Raw genomic sequence first — 21,755 nt, forward strand, 5'->3', positions numbered from 1 at the left:
ACATGAAAAATGTATAACTTAACCTAGATAGGAATGAGTTGTATGAAAACAATTAAAAGGTTCTAGGTACAGAATATGAGAGAGGTACCATCATTTCCCTTGACATTTTACAGGTCTCTGCTATATGAGAGCAAGGAAAGGTCAGGGTTACAATCAAACCTCTTAGCACCACATTGTATTTCTCAGGTTGTATTCTTATGCCAGATGATACAGAGAGTTACTACTGAAAGGGGACATCTTCAAACCCAGATTGTTGTGCTGCACAGACACCTTCAGCTATGTTCTGTATAATGGTCAGTAATGAATGGAAAGTTCACCAGATTTGACTCAAAAACATTAACCGTGCCTCTGTGCTGTACTTCACGGTGGATGTGTTTCATGGAGCTGGTGGGTCTCTTTTCTTAAAAAAATCTGGCATCCAGAGGCAATTTATAGCAACGGTGCCTTCTAAGGCAAGACACTGCAGAGCTTCCCGGGACCCAGCTCCACCGAGAACTGCCCTCGGACCTCCTCCTGCCCCAGACGCTGCTTCCCTAGGCAGCGTACAGCTCCGTTGTAAGGAAGCTCACACCATCTCTGCTCCATTCAGAGAGTAAATAGAAATGTTCAATATCCAGCGCTGTTTGCTGGCAGCTTTCACAGGCATCTCTGTTCCTTTTTTTCTAAATTAGATCTTTCTATTATAACTTCAAGGCCTCATGAGTCTCCTTGGCATTTATTAAATAACAACTAAACTCTTCAATTTACCATGTTAGTACCTGATCCAGCTGTACTCCATCTAATACGCCACCTGCGATTAGACTGAAGGAGCTGAACAGGGTGGGAGGACGTAGGAGCAGGGCCACCACCATGACCTGCTGCTGCAAGAGACCTGCTGCCGCCCAGGATGTGCCCCGTGCTCACTGCAGCTCGTAGCACGAGTGAATCCATGCAAGAGGGAAGCACGTGCTCAAGCCACACCTGAGCCCTGTTTTGAACCAGAGGCAAGCAGCCTGCCCCATTTATTTGACAGCCAACACTAGCACTATTTTTGCCAGAAAGGTTTTGAGCCTCCTGAAGCACACGATATATGGACCCCAAATACTGACTGAGCTCAAGGTTCAGACTGGACTACATCCACCTCCTTTCTCCACTGCTTCTTCCACCAAAAACTCAATGGTCACAGCAGGATTTCACTTTTGTGGATTGGTTTTGCCCCAAAACCCAAAGACATGCTTGGGGAATGCAAAACTGCCACTAGCAGAGGAAAGGGTTTGCAGAACCTGAGGCTATCGACTTCCCTTGTGTCCTAGACACAGCTGTGCCCTCAGCTGGCATCGGGTATGACTCATATTCACAACGAAACAGCAGCGCGGCAGAAATGCCTGGTGTTATTAACACGGCTCCATGTAGGAACTGTAATTGGCCACGAAGCCACAGGTAACCTGACAACAAGAAGATCTGTGAGGTGAGTCCTTTTATTCTTACTATTTTGGTTTTAATCTTGTTCTTTTTCTTGCTGGGAAAAAAAAAAAGGCCATCACCTGAGCTCTGGTTTCAGCCTCTGATAACCCACAGCAGCTTTTGCCTCTAATGTCTCCAGAGCCACCTATAATGAGCACCTGTTCCTACCCCCTGCAATAAGCAGCAAATGGGATGAGCAGATCCTGAGGTGGGGGAAGATGTTTCATTTTGAAAACAGGAATGTTTCCCTGCCATTCCGGCCATCTTAACAAGGGGTCCAATTAGTGCTCATGACTTTGTCATCCGTCCAGTGGGGACGCAGGGATGGGGACCACTGCTTTCATTTCTTCAAAGATCATGGATCAGAAAGACAAATCATCCATAATGGGACCTCAGGGAGAGGCTCTGCTCTTCTTTCGAGTCAGAAGCTGCACATGGAGGCAAATTGTTCTGCAGACCCATAAAACGCCACCTCCGCTGATAACAGCGGGGCTCTCCAGCAGCAGCCAGCCTCCCCCCTTCCAAGCAACTGCATGTGCACAAAAACATTTATCAGGCTTCTGGCCATAGCTTTGACTTTAATTTTATTTTTAAAGTGCATTCACATGTAAATTGCCTTGGCCCTGGAGGATACATGAATACAAGAGCCCTTTCTTTCCTCTGGCATGGCATTAGAAGGAATATGGTAAAAGGAGCAAAGTTTCCTCACCTCCGGGCTGCAGTTCTGCAGCTAAGGAAAAGCAAGTTCATTGTTTCCTTCTGCGCACAGATGCAGACTGTGCTGTTTTCAGCAGTCTTGTTCAAATGAGCCATTTTGGAATATAAAAGCATATTACATATCCCAGGGACAAGAACACACAGGCAAATGTCTTATCGGCTCTGTTTTATCTATTTTAAGAGCAGTAGATAAATTAATATGAGTCTATAACTGTGTCTGACAGTTCAAAACATGGTCCTGTCCCACATTCCCAGGGTCAGACCTGGCTTGGTAGGAAGGTTTGAGGACTCCTGGGGAAAAAAAAAAATTATAACATGAGGTTGGAGTCCAGGAAAGGGCAAAATTCCTCAGGGCATGAAAATAAACGCACTCCCCAAAATAAGCATCTCTGGGGTGAAAGCAGGTGGAAATCTCTTCCACAGCACTCAGCGTATGTCAGCCCCACATCCTGCGATGTGTTGCCACAGAGCAAGCACAAAACCATCTTTTTTGTGTCTGAGCCTTGCAGCCATGGTGTCCGGCACCTACCCTGCACCAATACTGGGAAAAGGGACAGGGCAGGTTCAGTCTAGCCACATTGCCAGCTCCAGCAGCACCTTCTCTTTCTGCAAGGACAGAACGAATTCACTTCAGAGCCTGGATAAATTCTCATCGGTGTTCAACACCGCATCAGGAAACTGCCCTCTAACTCTCAAGATGAACTTCTGAGCTGTGCTGCGGTACTGTGATGTGCTGTCAAAGCTGCGGCAGAAACGGCAACATCAGTCAAGCAAAGTGTCTGGAGCTTTGAATGAAAAATGACAGAGAAAATGAGTAATTGTATGTGGTAACACCTATTAAGGATAACAGGCCTGATTCTGACACCCACCATATTTTTGTGCACTGGGAATAACTCCCCTTAAAGCAGAGGAGTCCAGTGGGGTGTAAGCATGGTGCTTCATCTGTGCTGCCATGAGCTGTCACCCCATTTTCAGGCTGGGACTCTTCATACCTGCTGTTCACTTGATGTTTCCTAGCCTGAGCATCTTCCCTGTGATTCTGGTAACACCCAGCCAAAAGATGCTGGTTTTCTCTGTAGCATCACAGGTGTTCAAGCACCACAAGGAAAAAAAAATGCACTGGCAAAGTGAAAATAGTTAAGGCACCAGGGTTTCATTTGCCAGAAGCTAAGAATGGAAATTCTTGTGAAGATTTACAAACCGAGAGTTGTGACTCACTCTGAGTTTTTTAGTGAACGAGCAGGTTGAAACGGGTGTCCCAAAAGGGAGGATTCTGCAGCTTGGCTCTGCTCCAGGAGCACAGGGACGATAGCACGCCCTGGCAGCGCATCCTCGGGAAAAGCCTGCTCGCCAGCAAAACAAGAGATGAACAGAGCACTAAAACTTTGCCGTTTCTCCACGAGGGATCTCCAATGCCCTGGTTAACTCCAGAAGCCCAAGCAGCAACCGCTTCAGGTTCTGAAAAAACAGGCCTCGTTAACCTCAGTCCTAGTTTTGCATCCCCAAACTGGGGGTTTGGGACACTCAGTGGTGTGTTTTGCCAATGTTTTGAGTTTTCCCTGCCTTTGGCAGCCCCCATTGCATCCCGAAGGGAGTGCAACCAATTATTCCCTTCCTGTGTGCTGTATTCGACTCTTGTCCCAAAAGTAGAACGCTGCGAACACCCGGTAGGTCTGTTTTCAAAGTCCCGGCCCGGCCAGAGCTGGTCAGCCATTTGCACAGTCAGGGTTTGGGGCCCAAATCTTGCCCTGGGTCTGCAGAAGGCCCCAGCTCCCACAGGGCCGGCGCGGTGCCCCTTCCTCCCCGGCGGACTTTCCGCCATCGATCGTTAAACAGGCTCCAGCCTGCCTCCCTCCCCTCCGCGTCGGCTGCCGGCCTCCGGCAGCGCGGCCGCGCCTGCCTTTGTGCCCCGGCGGCGGGTCCGCCTGGCCCGGCCCGGCCCGGCGCAGCCCCTCCCCGCCCGCCGCTCCCGCGGGCAGAGCCGGCGGCCGCGGAGGGCCGGGCGGTCGCCCCCGCCTCCCCAGCGGAGCCCTGCGGCGCATGCCTCTCGCTCCCCGGGGGCAGGGAAGGAAGCGCCGCCCGCCCCTGCACCAGCGCGGCGGGCAGCGGCGGAGCGGAGCCCGGCGGAGCGGTGAGCCAGGGCCGGGCGCCGCCGCCGCCACCAGCACCAGCACCTCCTCTCGGCCTCCTCCCGCGGCGGCGGCAGGTGAGCGCCGGGGGGCGGGCGGGGCGGCGCGGCGTGGCGGGGCCCGGCCGAGGCCGAGGCCCAGCTCCGGGCCCGGGCCCGGCGCGGCCGGCCGAGGGCGGCGGAAGGCGGGAAGGGGGAGCCATGGCGGCGCAGCCAGGGCCCGGCTGGCCGCGGGCAGCGGGCGGGACGCCCCGCGGCGGTGGCCCCGCGTACGCCGCCACCGCGTTCCCCGCAGGTGGGTGTCCCCCTCTCACACCTTCTGTGGGTGCCCCCGCGGGTGGGTGTCCCCTCTCACACTCTCTGTGGGTGCCCCCGCGGATGGGTGTCTCTCGCGGGTGGGTGTCCTCTTTCACACCCTCTGTGGGTGCCCCTGCGGGTGCGTATCCCCTCACATACGCTCTGTGGGTGCCCCCGCGGGTGGGTGCCCCCTCCTGTCCCCTTACAGAGCTCTAGTTGATGCCTCCGCGGAAGGGTGTCCCCTCATTTCCCCTCACACCCTCTGGGGGCTCTCTCCTCGGTGGGTCACCCCTCACATCCTCTCCCACCCTCAGGGGCTGTCCCCTCACACCCTCCGTGGGTGCCCTCGGGTGAGTGCCCTCGGGTGAGTGCCCCTTCAGAGCCCACACCGCTGGGTGGGTGCCCTGGCCTGAAGCGGTGCTGGGGCAGCAAGGTTTATCCCAGTCCCCTGTAGTTCTTGCAGGATGACTGCAGTCCCGGCGTAGGGTAACGAAGGCACCGGCTCCTTTCCTGGAAACTGTGGAAATAGGTTAATAGGAAATAAGTTGCTTGGTTTTTTTTAATGAAGCTGGGAGTTTAAGTGTGTTAATTGCATTTCAAGATAATTAGGTATTCTAATTTCTGTCCTTTTGATCCTTAGCTGCTTATTACAAGAAAAAACGTTTTAAATTTATGTTAGCCCTAGTGAACGTGTTGGAGGCTACTTTAGAAATTGTGCATTCATTCACATGTTTCTGAAAGTTTGGGTTCTGACCCGCGTCGTGTCGGGCGGCTGGTGATGTGCTTCCCTGGTTAGTTCATGGTCGAATACCCGAACGGTCAGGAGCACTGTGCTTTATTGGCACGTGCAGAGCAGAAGTCAGTCTAAACTGTCTTCAGTTGACTAAAAGGTGGGAGTTAAAACAGCTTCTGTTGGGTTGCTCTGGGTACCAGCCAGCGAGGAGGGATGTTCTCAGTCACTACACGTAAATTTTAATTCTGCGGGAATAATGTTTTGAAATGAATTATCGCTGAGGAAAAACAAAGCAGAAATGGATGTCCAGAGCTTGGGTTAAAATAACATTCTGCTAAGACGTTCTGCGGCAGAGAACCAGTAAATGAAGTGGCAGAAGCGTTATTAGTGGTGTGTTCAGAGCTAACTGTGCTGCAGATGTCATGTAAGGCATGTTCAGGCTGACCCTTGCCTTGGTCAATAAGATTTCAAGAACATTCTAGTCTACTAACAAGGTGGCAATAAAAATGCTCCTTGAGCACAGGTCCCAGAATAATTTTGACAAAAGCATTTGTCATGTTATACTATATTCTTTGTTGGAGCACCATCCTCTTTTTAAAAGTGATAAAGACTTGTCTTCCCTGGTTTTCTGTTATCTTATTCTCAGTAGCAAATAAATACAAGTTTTCAAGAAGTTAGAATCATTAATTTTTTTAAATATTTATTGCCACTGATTAATTTGAAACCAGCACTAGAGAATAATTGACACGGGCAAGGTCACAGAGGATTCAGAGGCAGAAGCATGTCTCTGTGGGTCGGTAGAGTCCAGTGCCACGCTGCAATCGGGGCTCGCTGGGTTTGTGTGGGAGGCTGCGCATCGGGCTTGAAGAACCGCCCAGCTGCTGTGGGTTTTTTGTTGGGGTAGCTGCATGCCTTGTGTCAGTCAGATATTGTTTTCATCCTACCAAATGATGCTGCAGGTGAAACCTTCGGCTCTCATGGGACCATGTGGAAGTTTTGAATTCTTTGGGCTGTTATCTGGCATTTTCTGGATGGCTTTTTTCGCTATTCCACAAAACAGGGCTTCATTCTGTTTGGGTTTTCTTATAATACAAATAATAGTTCATAATCTTCATCCTGCTTGTGCAAACTCCTAAAGATTTGTGTTTACCAGGGGCTTTTATCCTGCAGTGAGGCCAGAATGATTGATGTCTCAGGGTTATTGCTGTATAGTATGTTTCAGGAAGCAATAAGCTCCCTTTCCTTCTCTTTGAGCTGCTCCAAGTCCCTCGGTTGTGTGTGTTTAATGCCAAGACAGAACTGGTAAAAGCTGTCATGGGCTAGTGTGTGAGTCCAGGCATGCTAACACAGTTAACTCTGCTCATTGAATAAGAGTTGGTTTGTGTTCCACCGTCTCGGATCATGGGCAAGACTGCTTCACATCCGCCCATTATATACCATGTGGACATAGCCAACATTGTTTTCGTTGTAAACTGAAAAGCTGAGCTATGCACAGCGGGAGCCCTTTAAAAAGGGCAATTATGCCAAAGGAAACACAGGGAGCTGAATATTTTGCAGGGTTCTCCACTCTCACCAATTCCACTTTATTATGAAAGTTTCCCTTAAAATTCTTCTTTCTCTCTTGCCACAAAGTTCATTGCAAAAATAGTCAGGCAACATTAGTGCAGAAGGGGATCGTGCACGCCTGTGCACTGAACTATCATCAGAGTGATTCTTTGTGGGTCTTGACAATGATTATTTAGGACATGGTTACTGTTAAATACATGGTTATTTAGGAGCGTGCACAAAAGAGAGTGCAACCTTCAATGACAAGGGCAGGAAGAGTTTCGGAAGTGAAGATAATTACCTGAATTGGATTATGGTTATGCTTGAAAGTACTGAAAACCACAAATGATGAGTTCTCTCTCTTATCCTTAATGACAGTAGTGACTGATTTACCCATTCAGGTGATGTTGAGGAGTAACTCTTGTGATTATCTGGCACAGCAAGTCTAAGTGTTAATAATTTACAGTATTTACGGTTTATGTTACCAGTATTATTACATGGAAATTCTAGAGGGTAGACACATAGTAAAAAATAGTTTTCTCTTTCTTTATTGCAGGATGGAAGAGAGACCAGTCTGAAAAACTGTTCCGTTGTGGATTTTGCTGTTGTCTGCTAGAATGTTCCTTATGAATGCTTCTCCTTTGGTAGCTCTTCAGACAAAATGGGAGTCCTTTGGACCAACAAGGAATTGTAGATATCCCGTTTGCTTCTCTGAATCTGAAGGGGACGTCACTAGAGCCTCTGTAAGTGCAAAAGTTCAGATGATCATAAACAACCTGCAAAGTCAAGAGTCTCCCTTGGGTATGAACAATGAGTATGATTGTATTATGCAGAAGAAACAAAAGGGAGAAAAGGGCACTAGTAACAGTCTCACATCTAGCACCACATTGCTACGGAAGCATCCTCAATACACGGAGTGTGGATGCCCTGCTGATTCAGACGACACTGAAGTGGAAGAGAATGTGGGATTTGGGACTCTCTTGCTTGATTCTGATAGCGACGATTCTGTTGACCGAGGTATAGAGGAAGCCATTCAAGAGTACTTGAAAGCAAAAAGCAAAAGTGACCAGTCATTGCAAAGGAATGCAGAGTGTTCTGAGAACATAAGCAGAGACAAAAGGTTTAAGAGCGAATTGTCCCAGAACAAAATGTCTGGTAACCTTCTGCCTGTGAAATTTAAAGCTGAGATGCTCTCTGAAGAGTACCTGTCTGACCACCTGGGAATTGGTAAAAGGCTACAGCCTGCTTCCCCTCAGAGCATCAGTAGCGATGACTCTTTTGAACAGAGCATACAAGCTGAAATAGTGCAGTTCTTGAATGAGAAGAAGCAGCAAGAAATTAGTAAGTGTGTGATTGGGGAGGATAAAAAAGATTCCCATGTAAGATCTGTCCTAAAATGCAACAAAGAAACGTCAAACAAAACAAACTGTAGTGTTATAAAGCAAGGTTGCAATGCGCTCCTTTTGAGACACCATCCCAAGCTACAGAAAACCAGCACGCAGTCCAAGTGTTTGCAGTCTAAAATCCAAGAAGAGCCTAGTGACTTCAGCCAAGTGAACCAAGCATATCTAGAAGTGGCCACTGCCAGCCAGCCCTGGTTAGTGGAACAAAACGAAGAAAGTGGAGCTAATTACTGGGAGACGAGGGGAGCGCTTATGAACGACAGCAGGCATGCATCTGACTCAAGCAGCGATGATGGCATTGAAGAAGCCATTCAGCTTTATCAGTTGGAGAAAATCAGGAAAGAGGCAGGTCATGCAACAGACTGTTTCCCTTTGCAGAGGGAACAATTTGATACAAAGGGAATGGCGGACATTTCTGCAAGCCTGACAATTAGCTCAACAAAAAGTGCCTCACCAGAAATCCATAAAAGCCCTATAAGCAACAAGAGAAAAGAAATTAATTCGAAGTCAACAGAGTTAGAAAGCACCAGCAATGAATTTAACAAGCTGTTTAAACCACTGAAAAAAGCCAGACATTTTGCACCTCCGGAAAACAAGATTACTGCTTGTGAGCTCACATTGCAGGCCTCTTGCAGAGCAGATACATCTGCAGAACTCATGTGTGCGGAAGCTATCCTTGATATTTCCAAAACAATCATGCCATCCCAAATGGGAAGTGACAACAGATCACTCGCTGCAGACTCCTTCTTTTCTCCCCAGCTTCTCTCGTCCTCCCGTTGTGAAAGTGACAGCAGCCTTGTGGACAGCGATGATAGTATAGAGCAAGAAATCAGGGCTTTTTTGGCTCTGAAAGCACAGTCAGAAAACCTTGGAACAAAACCTCCCAGCCTGTCACACTCAATCCAGATGCCTTTGCCTTCTGATCAAAACAGCCTCACCGGTACCCTCGAGCCTTCTCTTCCCAAAACACTGAAGCTATCACTGAGTCGTAAAAGGAGATTTAAAAGGGAAGGCGGAATAGCGAAACAAGGTGCATCAAAAACAACTGAACAGCTAGAGACGGGACTTTTCCAGCCAGGTAACTATTCAAAATTTCCTGTGCTTCAAGAGGAGTGTGCCCTGAGCAGCCCTGCAGAAGTCTGTGATGCTCAAAGGCTCAGTGGCGAAGAGACTAGGCGGCAGCAGCTGATGTCTTCCAAATTGTCTGGAGCTGATGGCAGATGTGTGGCCTTGGACTCTGTAAACCCTTTTGTGCAGGTTCAGAGTAGCGCAAGAAAGCGTATGAAAAATACCATCCAAACTCAAGAGAGGGATGGTTCGGACGATGAGAGCAGTTCTCTGGATAGCGATGAGGACCTTGATAGTGCTATCAAGGACCTTTTACGGTCTAAAAGAAAATTAAAGAAGAAGTCTAAGGACCAGAAATCTCAGAGCAAGAAGAGAGTCAGATTTAGTGAGACAGAAACTCAGCTGCTAGATGGATTTAGTAGCCTCCAGCAAAACGAGTGGAAATGTAAAAATCCTGTGCTACTGAAAAGCTGCCTCTCAAAACCTAGAAAAGCTGTGAAAGAGAATGCGATCAGAAATCCTTCAGACAACATAAATGTCAAACTTACCAATGAAAAACCAGAAACAATGAAGAACTTGGAGTTTAACTTACAGCTTAAAAAAGGATATAAACCTAAACCAATTTCAAACCAGAATAACCTGCGGGTAGCTAAAAATAGAAAATGTACTTTCACAGCTGCGTCAGACGCTGATGACAGCAGTTCAGTGGACAGCGACGACAGCATTGAACAAGAAATCAGGAAGTTTTTGGCAGAAAAGGCTAAAGACTCTGCAAGCAATTCAGAGATACAAAAAGATGATGAAACACTGGACCTATTGAGAGTGACCAAACAAACTGCTTATAAACAAAAAGCAAAGCAGCAGCCGGTTGAAAACGACATTGACCTCATGCTGGGTCAGAGTAACAAGACTGAGGTATCTCAGCAAACTGATGAGTTGAAGAACTCTCGGAGAACAGAAGGGAAAAGTGCAATGTTACATGGCAGTGCGAAATCTGCTTCCTCTGCAGAAAATGTTAATCTTCATACTACTGGTCAGTCGAAAGCTAAGCAAGGGGTGGTGGGGGTTAAAGGTATTGCTGCTGGTGAGTTATCTGGAAACGCAACAGGTAAAAAGGATGGCCGTAATACAGAGCCTATGCAGAAAATGCTTCCACCTAAAACCAGCAAAAATGAAGGTTATAAAGTACGAAAAGCAATTAATGCAAGGTCTAGATCTAAAAGAAAGAATACCTTTCACCTAAAGATTTCGAGTAAATTTATTGCAGGTCTAAAATATGCTCGGGACAGGAAGAAATCCATGCTTTTGAACAAAAGGCAGAAAGCAGAGCATTTGCTCGCCCAGAGCAGTGCGTTAGGAATGGAGGTAGCTTCCCAGGATACAGACGTACTTAACCAGGGAAGAGGAGCCCCCTTGCCAAAAGGTGAATTTAGTGGGGAGAGTATGGCAGCAATAAAAGAATCCAGTTCTCAGAAGGTCGCCGTGGAAGTGTCGAGTCCCCAGGTAGCAGAAAGCTGTGAAAGACTGGAGGCCGCTCCTTTGTACATCAAAGAGGAAGCAGAGGGTTGCAGAAAGGCTAATGCTTCAGGAGACCAGACAGATTCACACTCGAATCTCCTCTTGCAGGAACAGAGTATGGCAGCAGTAAAAGTAGATAAGGTTTGCAGAGGAACGTCCAGAGCTGAGAACACACACATGTGGGTCAAGGAAGGAGATATCCACAAAGACGGCTGGGCCGATTCAAGCTTAGAACCCGCACGCCCTGAACACAGTATGGCAGTGATAAAAGCAGATGAAGTTAGCAGAGACACATCTCAGCAGAGTATACATGCGTGCAGTAAGGGAGAGGATAACCTGCAGGACAACAGGCCAGATCCAAGTTTAGGTTTCCCACTGCAGGAACGAAATGTGACAGCAGTAACAGTGGATAAAACTAGTGGAGGGGCATGTACAAATAACAGTATGCACATGTGCATTAAGAAGGAAAATGTTATCTGCCAGGGCAGTGACAGGCAGGAAGAAATTCAGGTATCCAGCTCCAGTTTGGAAGGGAAAATACCTGTCCTGCAAAATAGGGAAACCGCTTGTGAAGCGGACCAAGGGCAGGAAATTTTAGATGAAACCTGTGCAAAATTTGCTGACATACCTGCAGGGGACTGCCCAGATTCCCTCTTGAAAAAAAAGGTTTGAAATATGTAAGTACTTTTTTTTTTTTTACAGTAACAGTCTTTTTAGAAAATAACTATCATTGTCATTACCTTGATAAAACTTGAGACATGAAAGGAGAGACAGTGGGAGATCCTGATAATCTGTATATCCTATACACACTAATGTGAAAAATGCTTCTATTTAACAGGGATATCATGGATAAACATACATAGTTTTTGTAGAATTTTGTAAATTATTTAAAGTGCTCTAAGGAAGTATTTTTTATAATGATTTTTAGGGCTTGCATCGCTACAGGATGCTGTAGTTACTGTAGATAAGAAGATACTGGCTAATCATACTTTAAATTGAGGCCTCTAATCATATCAAAAGGAAACCTGTTTGCTTCCAGAATATATTTGGCAATCTGTTAAGAGATCCTAGGAAAGCACAGCACTTGATAGCAATGCTGTGCTTTTGAAGCAGATTATCTGACATCTGTTCACACTTGAGCTGCCTTAGGACAATCCTATGTAGTGGTTTTAGGCTGGGGACTCAGTTCTCCCACCCCGAGGACTGTTGGGTGAGTTCAGTAAGCAGAATTCCAGCGAATATAGCACAGCTGTAGATGTGGAGATCCATCCTTGAAGATACAAATGCAAATTCAGGTAAATAAAATGGATCATTCTGTCTGCACATCCTGTGTAAAGCAATCTCGGCAGCTGCTGAAAGTACCTTTCGAATACCAGAAACCTCCTGCTAAGCAGATGATTCCAAGCACAATTGCAGTTCAAGAAAAGTCAAGGAGCGTGTCTGTTCAGACAACGTGATTTCTGTGGATTTCGCTAGATTTACGTACTGTTGGGCCTGCAAGGCTGAAACAATTCCTCATTATTCTCAAGTCTAATTTTGAGGCCTTGCCGTTACCCAGAGATGGCTTTTGGTTTTCTGAATGAACTTTCTGGAATTGAGTGACCTTACTTTTCTTTTTCAAAAGTGGTTTCTAAAATGTTACATTTCTGTGAACTTTTGTTTTCATTTACAATTTTTGTGCAATAGAACAAAGCTAGATTTGCCGTAGGAAGTCCCTGATGTAAATGCCAAGGATATTCTCAGCACTGTTCTTTCATGCCGGTAGTGCTTTCTCTGCCTCTGTTTCCAGCAGCCAGAATAAAGCGATTTTTTCACTACTATATTTTTATTTGTACTAACTTTAAATGGGATTGAAATAGCACGTTCATATCGCTGAAAAAGTGCCCCCACACTGGTTTCACTGAAAAATCCAAAAAGTGTGAATTTAAGCTGTTGGCTGGTTCTTTCCTTTTCATTTGTGTGTAGTGAAGTCCGTTGAGTAGTTTGTTCTGTCCCTGTGAATTGATCCGATGCTCTCTTTATCTGGTCTTCTACACAACTTCTCTCGGCCAAACTACCACTCAGTACCGCTTTGTTTCTCCGTCACTTCAGCAGTCTTCTGGAGGCTGGCCTTAATGTTGCAAAGCGGAGCAAAAGCAGTCAAGAACATATCCAGTATTGCATAGTATCCCCTGGTGTGATCGCATTTGCAGAATATTGGCGAACTATGGCGTAGCATAGAGTAGAACAAGTAACTGTGGCATGTAGAGAAATGAACAACATCCCTTGTGTGTTTATGCTGTTGTGCAGTTACATTTTAGACATGTTTATAGTGGTCACTTGACATTTCTTACTCTCCGGCCACCTTTTTATAGTCCTTGGGTTGGTTGGTTTGTTTAAGAGACCTGTATGCTAGATCATCTCATTTTTGTGGTAGGATACCTTGGAAAAGTGTTTTTTTACTTAGCTCACATGCCTGCAGTCCGTCTACACAGGCGTATATTTTTGTCTGCCTTGATTCAGTTGCAGGATTTGGGCCTTTTGTTGGGAATAGGTAAATAGGCTGGTATTTTAAAATAGAAGTTTTCAGAGTACCTTGCTTTAAAAGGATTAAACTGTATACTTAATTTTAATAGAGATGATGGAAGCACTATGTACTGTTTGTATAAAGTAAGCTGAATGTTTCTCCTCAAAGTTTTCAGTAAATCAACATTAAGACTTAAAAGGTGTCTTGTGCCCCTGTCGATGTGTCTTGTGTCCTCAATACTACTCGTGAACTGATACACTTTCAGTTAAGATGCAATTCCGATTACCTTGTGCTTTAAATAAAACCTAATTTCAAACAGCACTTTTTGAAATTGATAAACTTGATTTGTATATAGGAAATGGTGTACATTGATAAGTTTATAATGTTTAATAAATGGGGTTCTGACGATGGACCAGAGTGCTCCTATGATTTGTGTCATCATCTTTAGTGAGTAGTATTTTCATGTTATCTTTTTTTTTTCCTCTCCTGACTGTAGTCAGAAGATGTAATTGACTTGTGCCAGTAATGTTTGTGAGTAAAGGATGTCACCCTTGAGGACGATCACAGCATTTGTGTTAGCCAAACCTGGGAACAGGATCTCGGTTCATCTGCTGCTCTGGCTTCTTGCCTCCTGTTGTCTTCAGCCACCCGCTGTCTGAGACCGTAATCCCCTGTGTGACAATAGCGTGTGATTTCCTTGTGGCTGTGAAACAGAATCCAGATCTTTAAAGATGTGTCAGTTTAAGGGAGTATTGTTCTTAATAACAAAAAGTGAAGAAGGAGAATCTACAAAGTGCATAGGCAAAAAATGTTGTGAGTATTCTGGGAGGTGAGAAGGGTTTTTGCAGTTTTAGCAGAACCCTAAGAGCAATTTCCTGGCATTTGTGGTCAAGAAGTGGAGTCTGTCCTTGTGCTTGTCCCCCTGTTAGTAGCACAAGGGTTGGCAAAAGGGGTTCCTTGGTTTTGAGGCAGAGTTCAGCAGGTGACATCTGTCATTCAGTCAGAAAACACTGGTGTCTCTCTAAGTGGTGTCCTTTGTAGCACAGCTGCTGCAGCATCCAGGGTTAGCACATGGTCCTTTCTGCCCCACTATTGAAGACGTGGTGGTGAGTCTGAGAGCCCTTGATGGTGTGGAGATGGGATGCACACGCTTTCTTGCTCATGGGTGATGTGACACCCAGCAGTGAGGTTCTCCTAGAAGGCATGGAGACTCTGAGCTAGTCTTCAGGGTGGGAGGGAAGGAAGGAAGGCTGCTGTTTTGATATTCAAACCTGTCACCCTTGGTGTTTCTGTACCAATATGGTATGGGTATTCCCTTCTACCTCCGAGTCCTCCCAGGCGTTTTTGGTCTTGGCAAGTAATTATTCCCAGGCTTTGTTCCATGAGAATTGCTGACTGGCCAAGGAAGAGCAAGCATCCACAGGGGATGTAACTCTAAATTGTGTGTCAATGAACATCTCTGGAAGTGGTGCCACAGCCATAAGAAGAGTGCCATGGCTCCACTGGCAGTATCATTATTCCGGGTATAGTTCTCATCAGTCATTCAAAAAAGAAGTGTGGTGTCTTGGGGCAATAAGGAATCACCCTTAAATGTCACAGATTAAAGGCAGAACAGCTGAGGAGTAGAAAGAATATACTGAAGGAGCATAAACACGTGCAAGAGTCCCGTGCATGTGGTACGAAGTTTGGGACTGCGGTACAAATTTCTTGAGGTTGCATCTTGATAGATGTGGTACCAAAAGCATTTTTTCTTCCTGTTGATACTGATCATAACAGGCAGCCAACCGTAGAGAAGGCACAGACTATATGTCCCTCCTGACCCTTTCAGCACTCCAGTGATAGCTGAAAAGGCTCTGGTGAGTGCCAAGAACAATCTCCTTCTTCCATTATTTCAACCCTCCTGAGACATTAATTTGATCCTTTATCACAGTCAGACACATGCTTAGAACCATGAACTGAAGTTACTTTTTTTTTAATGAGCGCTGGTTTATATTTTTTAAAAATGCATGGTGATTTTTTTTTCAGTGAGAGCACAAAACTTGCTAATTTGGATTATACTACTCAGTATATTTTATTATGGCTACTGGTAAGTTACAGCATCCTGACTACAGTACCAGAGTTCTTAGATAAATCTGTGCTAACTCAGGACTTTGAAAATAATTTTTTATTTTTGTTTATTTTGTTTTATTTAAAAATAAAACTTTGTTTTATTTTTATCACAGTGACTATTTTTCTGTGCTTCAGAAAGGGCAATCTTCAAGGATCCTCAGCGGACCACAAGGGCTACCTTAATTTTTTATAAACAGTTCTTTGCTGCTATTTTCAGAATGTGTGTTTTGATGTGCAGCTGCATTTTATACAAGGAAGGAACACACCATCTCTGCTGCGATTTCTTTTATTAATGTATATGCTTTTTAATTTTTCAGACCTTTAAATGTCGTTTGTCTTGGATTGATAGTACAGCCTTACAGAATTTTATCTGCAAATATGAAAAGTAGAAAGAAACTGTTTCAGGTAGATTCTCTGCAGTAAAATGTGTCATCTTTAGGATGGTATTTTGAATTAGTACAGGTATTTCTTGAAAATTAAAAGAATGTGTACTGGGTCTCCAACACCTAAACAAACAGGTCAGTATTTCTTAAGCCCGCTAAAATAGTAGGAAAGTAAACACAGGGAAAATACGTCTTTGACCTAAGTAAGGTAGACAACCTGATAGGAGGACAGAGGACATCTTGGAGAAATACAGTATGCAGAAGAGATGAGGAGGAACTGTAAACCTCTGTAGTCTTGAGCAAATCCATATGTAGGGTCATGTCTCTTGGGGCTGGTTGCAATGAAGCTTGCATGTTGCTCCCTTCTCGGTGAAGCTCAGTGGAAGAGAGTTGGACGACCTCACTCCAACATATCTCAGGATACAGTCTGCGTGAGGGAGACGTAAGCTACACCGCATGCACAACTGTTCAAAGGAACTGGTTTCAGTTTAAGACGAAAACAAAAAAAGGGAAGAAATGAAGGCAAGGAAGAAAAGAAGTGGATGTTTTTAGATGAAGTATGAAAACAGGTGGAAAATATGTGACAAAAGCCACTAAATTTATATTTCTAAGAGGCAGTCTTACCCCTAAATTATTCCACCTGCAGAAAAATCTGTGGATAAAAATATATGTAAAATTGTCACAACTGTTTGTATTAATTCAGCACTTTGTTATTTTTCATTTCAGGACAAGAAAGGGAAGTTAGAGAAGCTCAAGGTATTGTCTTGAGTCTAATCGAAGAATAGCAGTGAATGATAGAGTATTGTTTATTTATTTTCATGTGTTAAATATTTAAAAAGTTAAATTTTCAGGCCCATTTCTGCATAGTCTATTTACTTGTTCCAATGTACTGGTGTGTTTTCAGCAAAGGTGAATTTAGCCAGCTGTTCTTCTGTTTGAGATAACCAAATGCATTGCAATGAAAACTAGAATTGTTTGGTAGGTGTGACTGAAATCTTGCTGGTGGGTCCAGGAACATGTAGCTACACCGGGGTTTGAATGTTTAAAAAAAGCACAAGTATAGGCCTGCTCAGTTTTGGACTTCAGATTTTTACTTAGTGACATTATTAACTAAACAGAATACCTCTACGTCACAAATATGTTTAAATATATAGTCGTCATGCTTCCTTTGCAGTTTATAAGACTATATAAAAATGACACAAATAAGGAATATTTCTAATGTGAAGAATATTATTTGCAGTGGTAGTTGGACATACTATTAGACTCAATTTTTTTTTTTCCGAGCAAACAGCTAGAATAGTAGTATGCTTATTTTTAATATATACTATCACTACCTATAAGGTAGGACCATTTCTCATCCATAAACAGGCAGACTAGTTTCTCTTCAAGACTAGTTTTTAAGGAAGATGTGCTAAGGTGTTCCTTGTAGTGCAGTTACTGTCTAAATGATGCAGTTTCACTGGCTGTGTAGCTACAATTGTTACAATAAAATTTACAAAAACATTTTCTTTTTTATTAGTTGTCTTTATTTGAATAATTTCATAAAATATTGTAGTTTTGAGAGGTAAGGAAGATGAACATGCTTTCTACAATATATCCAAAAGCTTAAGGAAAACATGCAGTTTGGTTATTCATTAAATAGTACGGAAACAGTTTTAAAATCTTAATTTTTAATGATATGTGGTACATGAGCCAAGAGTTTAAAGGATCATTAGCAACAGAGAAAGAGTTAAGAGAATATATATATGGAAAGTATTCTGTTCAAGTATTTATAACTATATGCTGCCTATAAATTAAGTAAAATGGTTCATATGAGCTATTTGACATTTAATCACATTAAATCTTTATAAATTAAGATACTATTCCTAATAACATTCATTCTGTAAATTAGTGATTTTTATCTAGTAACAAAGTGACTGTATGTGTTTTTTCCCAACAAATTACTCAACTGTTTTGATAACACAGACTTGAACTGCTTTTTCTCCAAAAAAATTTGTGGCCTTAACTAGGTAGGAGTCCCATTGGAAAGAAAATAATAATACATACAGCAGTTTGGAGTTAGGGGGTTATTTTTAGAAATGTACTGCTACCTTTAACCTGCTAATTTTGTAGCCATGCACCACATTGTAATAGCAAGTCTCACATTACCAAGCTGAAAGATTTTCTTTTCCTGTGTTGAGGGCAAAAATTCTCATTAAGTCCTGACTTACGTGGTTAATCGTGTGAACCACATGTGTTAATCTGCTGCTCATTATTGTGCTGTATGAATTATTTTCCTAACGGTCTGTACGGTTTTACTCTCATCAGTGATAACACCAGAAATTTTCAGTATTGCTGAAGTACTGCGGATGCCTTGCAGCAGACACAATGCTAATGCCCCAGAAGGCAGTGATCAGCTAATTGCCCCTTCCCTGCTTGTCTTCACCAAGTCAATATGGGGTGAGCAATAGCCAAAAACCATAGCTGGATGTTATTCCCAAAGCCCTCACGGAGCAGCGCGGCACGGGAAGGTGTGCTGCCTGGAGGCTGCCCTTCTTCCTTTTGCAATTGCAGCATTCCCATATGCTCAAAGGCATTTTGAAAAGCAACAGGATTGCCCTGTGTTTCTTTGTTAAGAAAACAGCTCTGAAAGTATTTTAAGGCTGGGACTCTGTCTCAACAATATGGCTTTCGTACCAGCTTGCTTACCCACTTAATTCCCTGCCCGCTGCCCTTTGTTTCTGCTGTGGCATCCCAAGGCTGCGTTCAGGAGAGGTAACCTGAAGCCAAGTGCTCCAGGAAGAGTGCCTTGTCCCAGCCTGATGGCACAGGACGTGGCTGTACCAGAAACCTGCCTCGCTCTTCATCAAACGGCCTGTAACCTCGTTTAGCAGCTACAGTAGTGCCTCCTGTCATGCCTTCAGATGAGGTTTAGCAACAGATTTAGCCTAAGGTCAGGGCTGCTGTTTCCTTGCTTGCTCGTGGCTTTTTGGGGGGTTTTGGGTTTGTTTGGTTTTTTTAGTCTAGGCCGCCAGCAGTAAACTGAAGCGGCTTCATATTGTCATCGTTACTGCTGCAGATCTAACAGTGCGACGGGCCGCTTGGGTTGTAGCTGGGATGGAAGTCGAGGTGGTCATAGGCGGTGATGAAGTTGTCTGGGCCGGTGACGTGGCTCTTCTCCAGGGCGGTGTTGAGCCCGTTATTTCTGTACATGCCACCCTGGGCCAGAGTATTCGAAAACGCGTGCGAGGTGACGTGGAAGGAGGTCTGCGAGAGCAAGAAAAGGGCGGGGGAAGAGGTTTTAAACGCCAACTTCGATAGCACCTACCGCGTGCAGAGGTTCGGCTGCAATGATAACGGCACTTATCTTCATCTGCTTCGGGGAGTTCATGTCCAGGGGAGTTGCGGAGACACAAAAGTTCGGCCCCGAAAGCCCGGGCCGAACCCGGGGGTGCCTCCGCCACCCCGCACCCCTACCTACCGGCACCTCGTGCACCGTGGGGGCTTTGCTGCCGTAGGCCTGGTTGCTGGTCCGGTACCGGGGGTGAGGCTCCGGCTGCCTGCGGGGAAAGCGCAGGTGGGAATGGGGGTGCCGCGGGGCTCCGCGGGGCCGCGCTCGGCGGCGGGCGGGCCGGGGGCCGCGCTCACCCGTAGCCGCGGAAGCAGGCGGGCTGCTGGAAACGGCCGGGCAGGTCGGGGCTGGTGCGGTACCAGTCGCTGGTGCGCGGGCCGGGGCTGCCCGCGGCCGCCGGGCGGGACATGGGGGACGGGACGGGGCCGCGGGGCCGCGCGTTGCCCGGCGACGTGACGCGGCGGGCGGGCAGCGGCAGCTCCGCTCCGCGCCCCGCCCCTCCGCGCAGGAAGCGGAAGGCGCCGCCTGAAACTTCCTCCTCCTCCTCCTGCTCGCCCTGCGGCCGCTGGGCGCGGAGTATGGCGGTGCTGCGGCTCCTGCGGGCAGGTGAGCGGGTCGTGCCCAGCCCGGCCCGGCCCGGCCCGGCCCGCCCCGCCCCGCCCGTGTGACCCCGTCTCTCTCTCCCCGCAGCAGGCCCGCGGCTCTACAGCAGCGTACCGGCCCCGGCAGCAGCCCTGCCCCACGGTGAGTGCTGCCGCGCACCGGCCCTTCCCTGGGGGGTCCCCGCGCCGGGGCCCTGCACCCCTGCACCGCCGGCACCTGGGGCTGGTCCTTGCTGGTATCGCCTGGCCCTTGGTGCACACGAGTGGCCATGGGCACACCGGGGCCCCTTCTCCCATCCCGGCTCATCCCCGGCAAACACAGCAGAGGGTGATGGCTGGTTTTTCCCTTCTCTCAGCCGAGGATGACAAGCTGCTGTCCGAGCCTCTCAGACACCCCGACTTCTTCAACGTGAAGGAGCTCTTCTCTTTGAAAGATCTCTTTGATGCTCGGGTGCACCTAGGGCACAAAAAGGGATGTCGACATAGGTGAGTGACCCCATTTCGCGATCCAGTGCTTGTTGAGTGTTTTCCTAGACCATGTCAGCCTTTGGGGGCTGCACTAGATCGGTCTGGAACTGCCCACACAGACCCATATTTCTGCTTGGGCATGGTTACTGCCCTGCAAAAGTCCAGGCACCCCACGCAGCATGGGCACTGAGTGAGGTGTCAGGCCTGGAGCCCCTTGAGCCTGGCTGGGACAGGCGCTGCACAAAAGGGCTCTCTGCAGAGAGCACCTCTAGTACCATCGGGGAGTTGGGGTGTGAGAAGGTTTCTCTGTGGACACGCCATGTTCAGAAACGCCGCTTGATGGCTGTAGCTCCCCGTCCCTGCGTCCCCTTGTGTCGCCCTCCCTCTGTCCCTGCAGGTTCATGGAGCCCTACATCTTTGGTTGCCGCCTGGATCAAGACATCATTGACTTGGATCAGACTATGCAGCACCTCCAGTTGGCCCTCAACTTCACTGCCCACATCGCCTACCGCAAGGGCATCATCCTCTTCATCAGCCGCAAACGCCAGTTCTGCCACCTGGTCGAGACCACAGCGCGGGAGTGTGGGGAGTATGCCCACACCCGCTACTGGCAGGGTGGCCTGCTCACCAATGCCCACATCCAGTTCGGGTCTGGTGTCCGCCTGCCCGACCTCCTCATCTTCCTCAGCAGCCTCAACAACATCTTTGAGCCCCACGTGGCCATCCAGGATGCTGCCAAGATGAACATCCCCACAGTGGGGGTGGTGGACACGAACTGCAACCCCTGCTTAATCACCTACCCCATTCCTGGGAATGATGACAGCCCCACTGCCATGGAGCTCTACTGCAAGCTCTTCAGGATGACCATCATCCGTGCCAAGGACAAGAGGCGGCAGACTGAAGTCTTCAATGAGCTGCGGAGCAAAGCGGAGAGCAGTTAGAGCCCTAGGGACAGGCTCAGCTGTGCTCAGCAGCTTTGGTGATGGGCATCCTGTTGTGCTCCCATGGGCACTGCAGGACTGACCCCACACCTAGAGCACCAGCTTTTGGCAGAGCTGGGCTGGTTGTGGAAGGGACCCTCTCAGCTCTGCCACTGCGCAGATATCCCACTGTGGTGGATCTCTAGCTCAAAATAAAATTGTCCCAAGCAATGCAAGGGGAGACAGAGCTGGGCCAAACGCAGATCCTGTCCTTCTGTTTGTCCCTGTTATGAGGAGGCTCCTTTGTCCTTTGGCCTTCCTGTTCCTGAGTTTGTGATCTCTCATGAAACCACTTGTATCGCGCACCTCTTCTTGACACGACAAATAAAGGGCCTTGTGAGCCTATTTTCTTTGTTCCCTCGTGAAATGGGAAGGTATGGGGGAGTCTCTGGCAAACATTTATGGTCACGGGATGGGAGGTGAAGGCTGTTACCAGCCTGGGCACCCTCGGGGCGTTGCAGGCTGGGGCAGCGGGGGAACGTAAGACTGGCCGGCGCATCACAGGGTTGGAGGGTCCCCGTTTT

The 21,755-nt window shown here is 46.8% G+C and overlaps 3 protein-coding genes across 3 annotated transcripts; 2 read left to right on the plus strand and 1 right to left on the minus strand.

Moving 5' to 3' along the window:
• Positions 1 to 7,480: 7,480 nt before the first annotated feature.
• PPP1R26 (protein phosphatase 1 regulatory subunit 26) lies at positions 7,481 to 11,589 on the plus strand (the record flags this gene model as incomplete). The annotated part of the gene is made up of 1 exon (XM_082009199.1): positions 7,481 to 11,589. One exon carries the CDS (start codon positions 7,481 to 7,483, stop codon positions 11,522 to 11,524), a length of 4,044 nt encoding a protein of 1,347 aa, XP_081865325.1. The 3' UTR covers positions 11,525 to 11,589.
• Positions 11,590 to 18,910: 7,321 nt separating this feature from the next.
• On the minus strand, positions 18,911 to 19,590 carry PIERCE1 (piercer of microtubule wall 1; the record flags this gene model as incomplete). Its single annotated transcript, XM_082008963.1, has 3 exons — positions 18,911 to 19,096; positions 19,311 to 19,389; positions 19,478 to 19,590. The coding sequence occupies 3 exons, from the start codon at positions 19,588 to 19,590 to the stop codon at positions 18,911 to 18,913; spliced, it is 378 nt and encodes a 125-aa protein (XP_081865089.1).
• A 169-nt stretch (positions 19,591 to 19,759) lies between these two features.
• On the plus strand, positions 19,760 to 21,534 carry MRPS2 (mitochondrial ribosomal protein S2; the record flags this gene model as incomplete). The annotated part of the gene is made up of 4 exons (XM_082008981.1): positions 19,760 to 19,787; positions 19,872 to 19,925; positions 20,140 to 20,269; positions 20,649 to 21,534. 4 exons carry the CDS (start codon positions 19,760 to 19,762, stop codon positions 21,190 to 21,192), a joined length of 756 nt encoding a protein of 251 aa, XP_081865107.1. The 3' UTR covers positions 21,193 to 21,534.
• Between the last annotated feature and the right edge of the window lie 221 nt (positions 21,535 to 21,755).

The sequence above is a fragment of the Phaethon aethereus genome (genome assembly GCF_964289735.1).
Source record: "Phaethon aethereus genome assembly, chromosome: 20".
NCBI lineage: Eukaryota > Metazoa > Chordata > Aves > Phaethontiformes > Phaethontidae > Phaethon > Phaethon aethereus.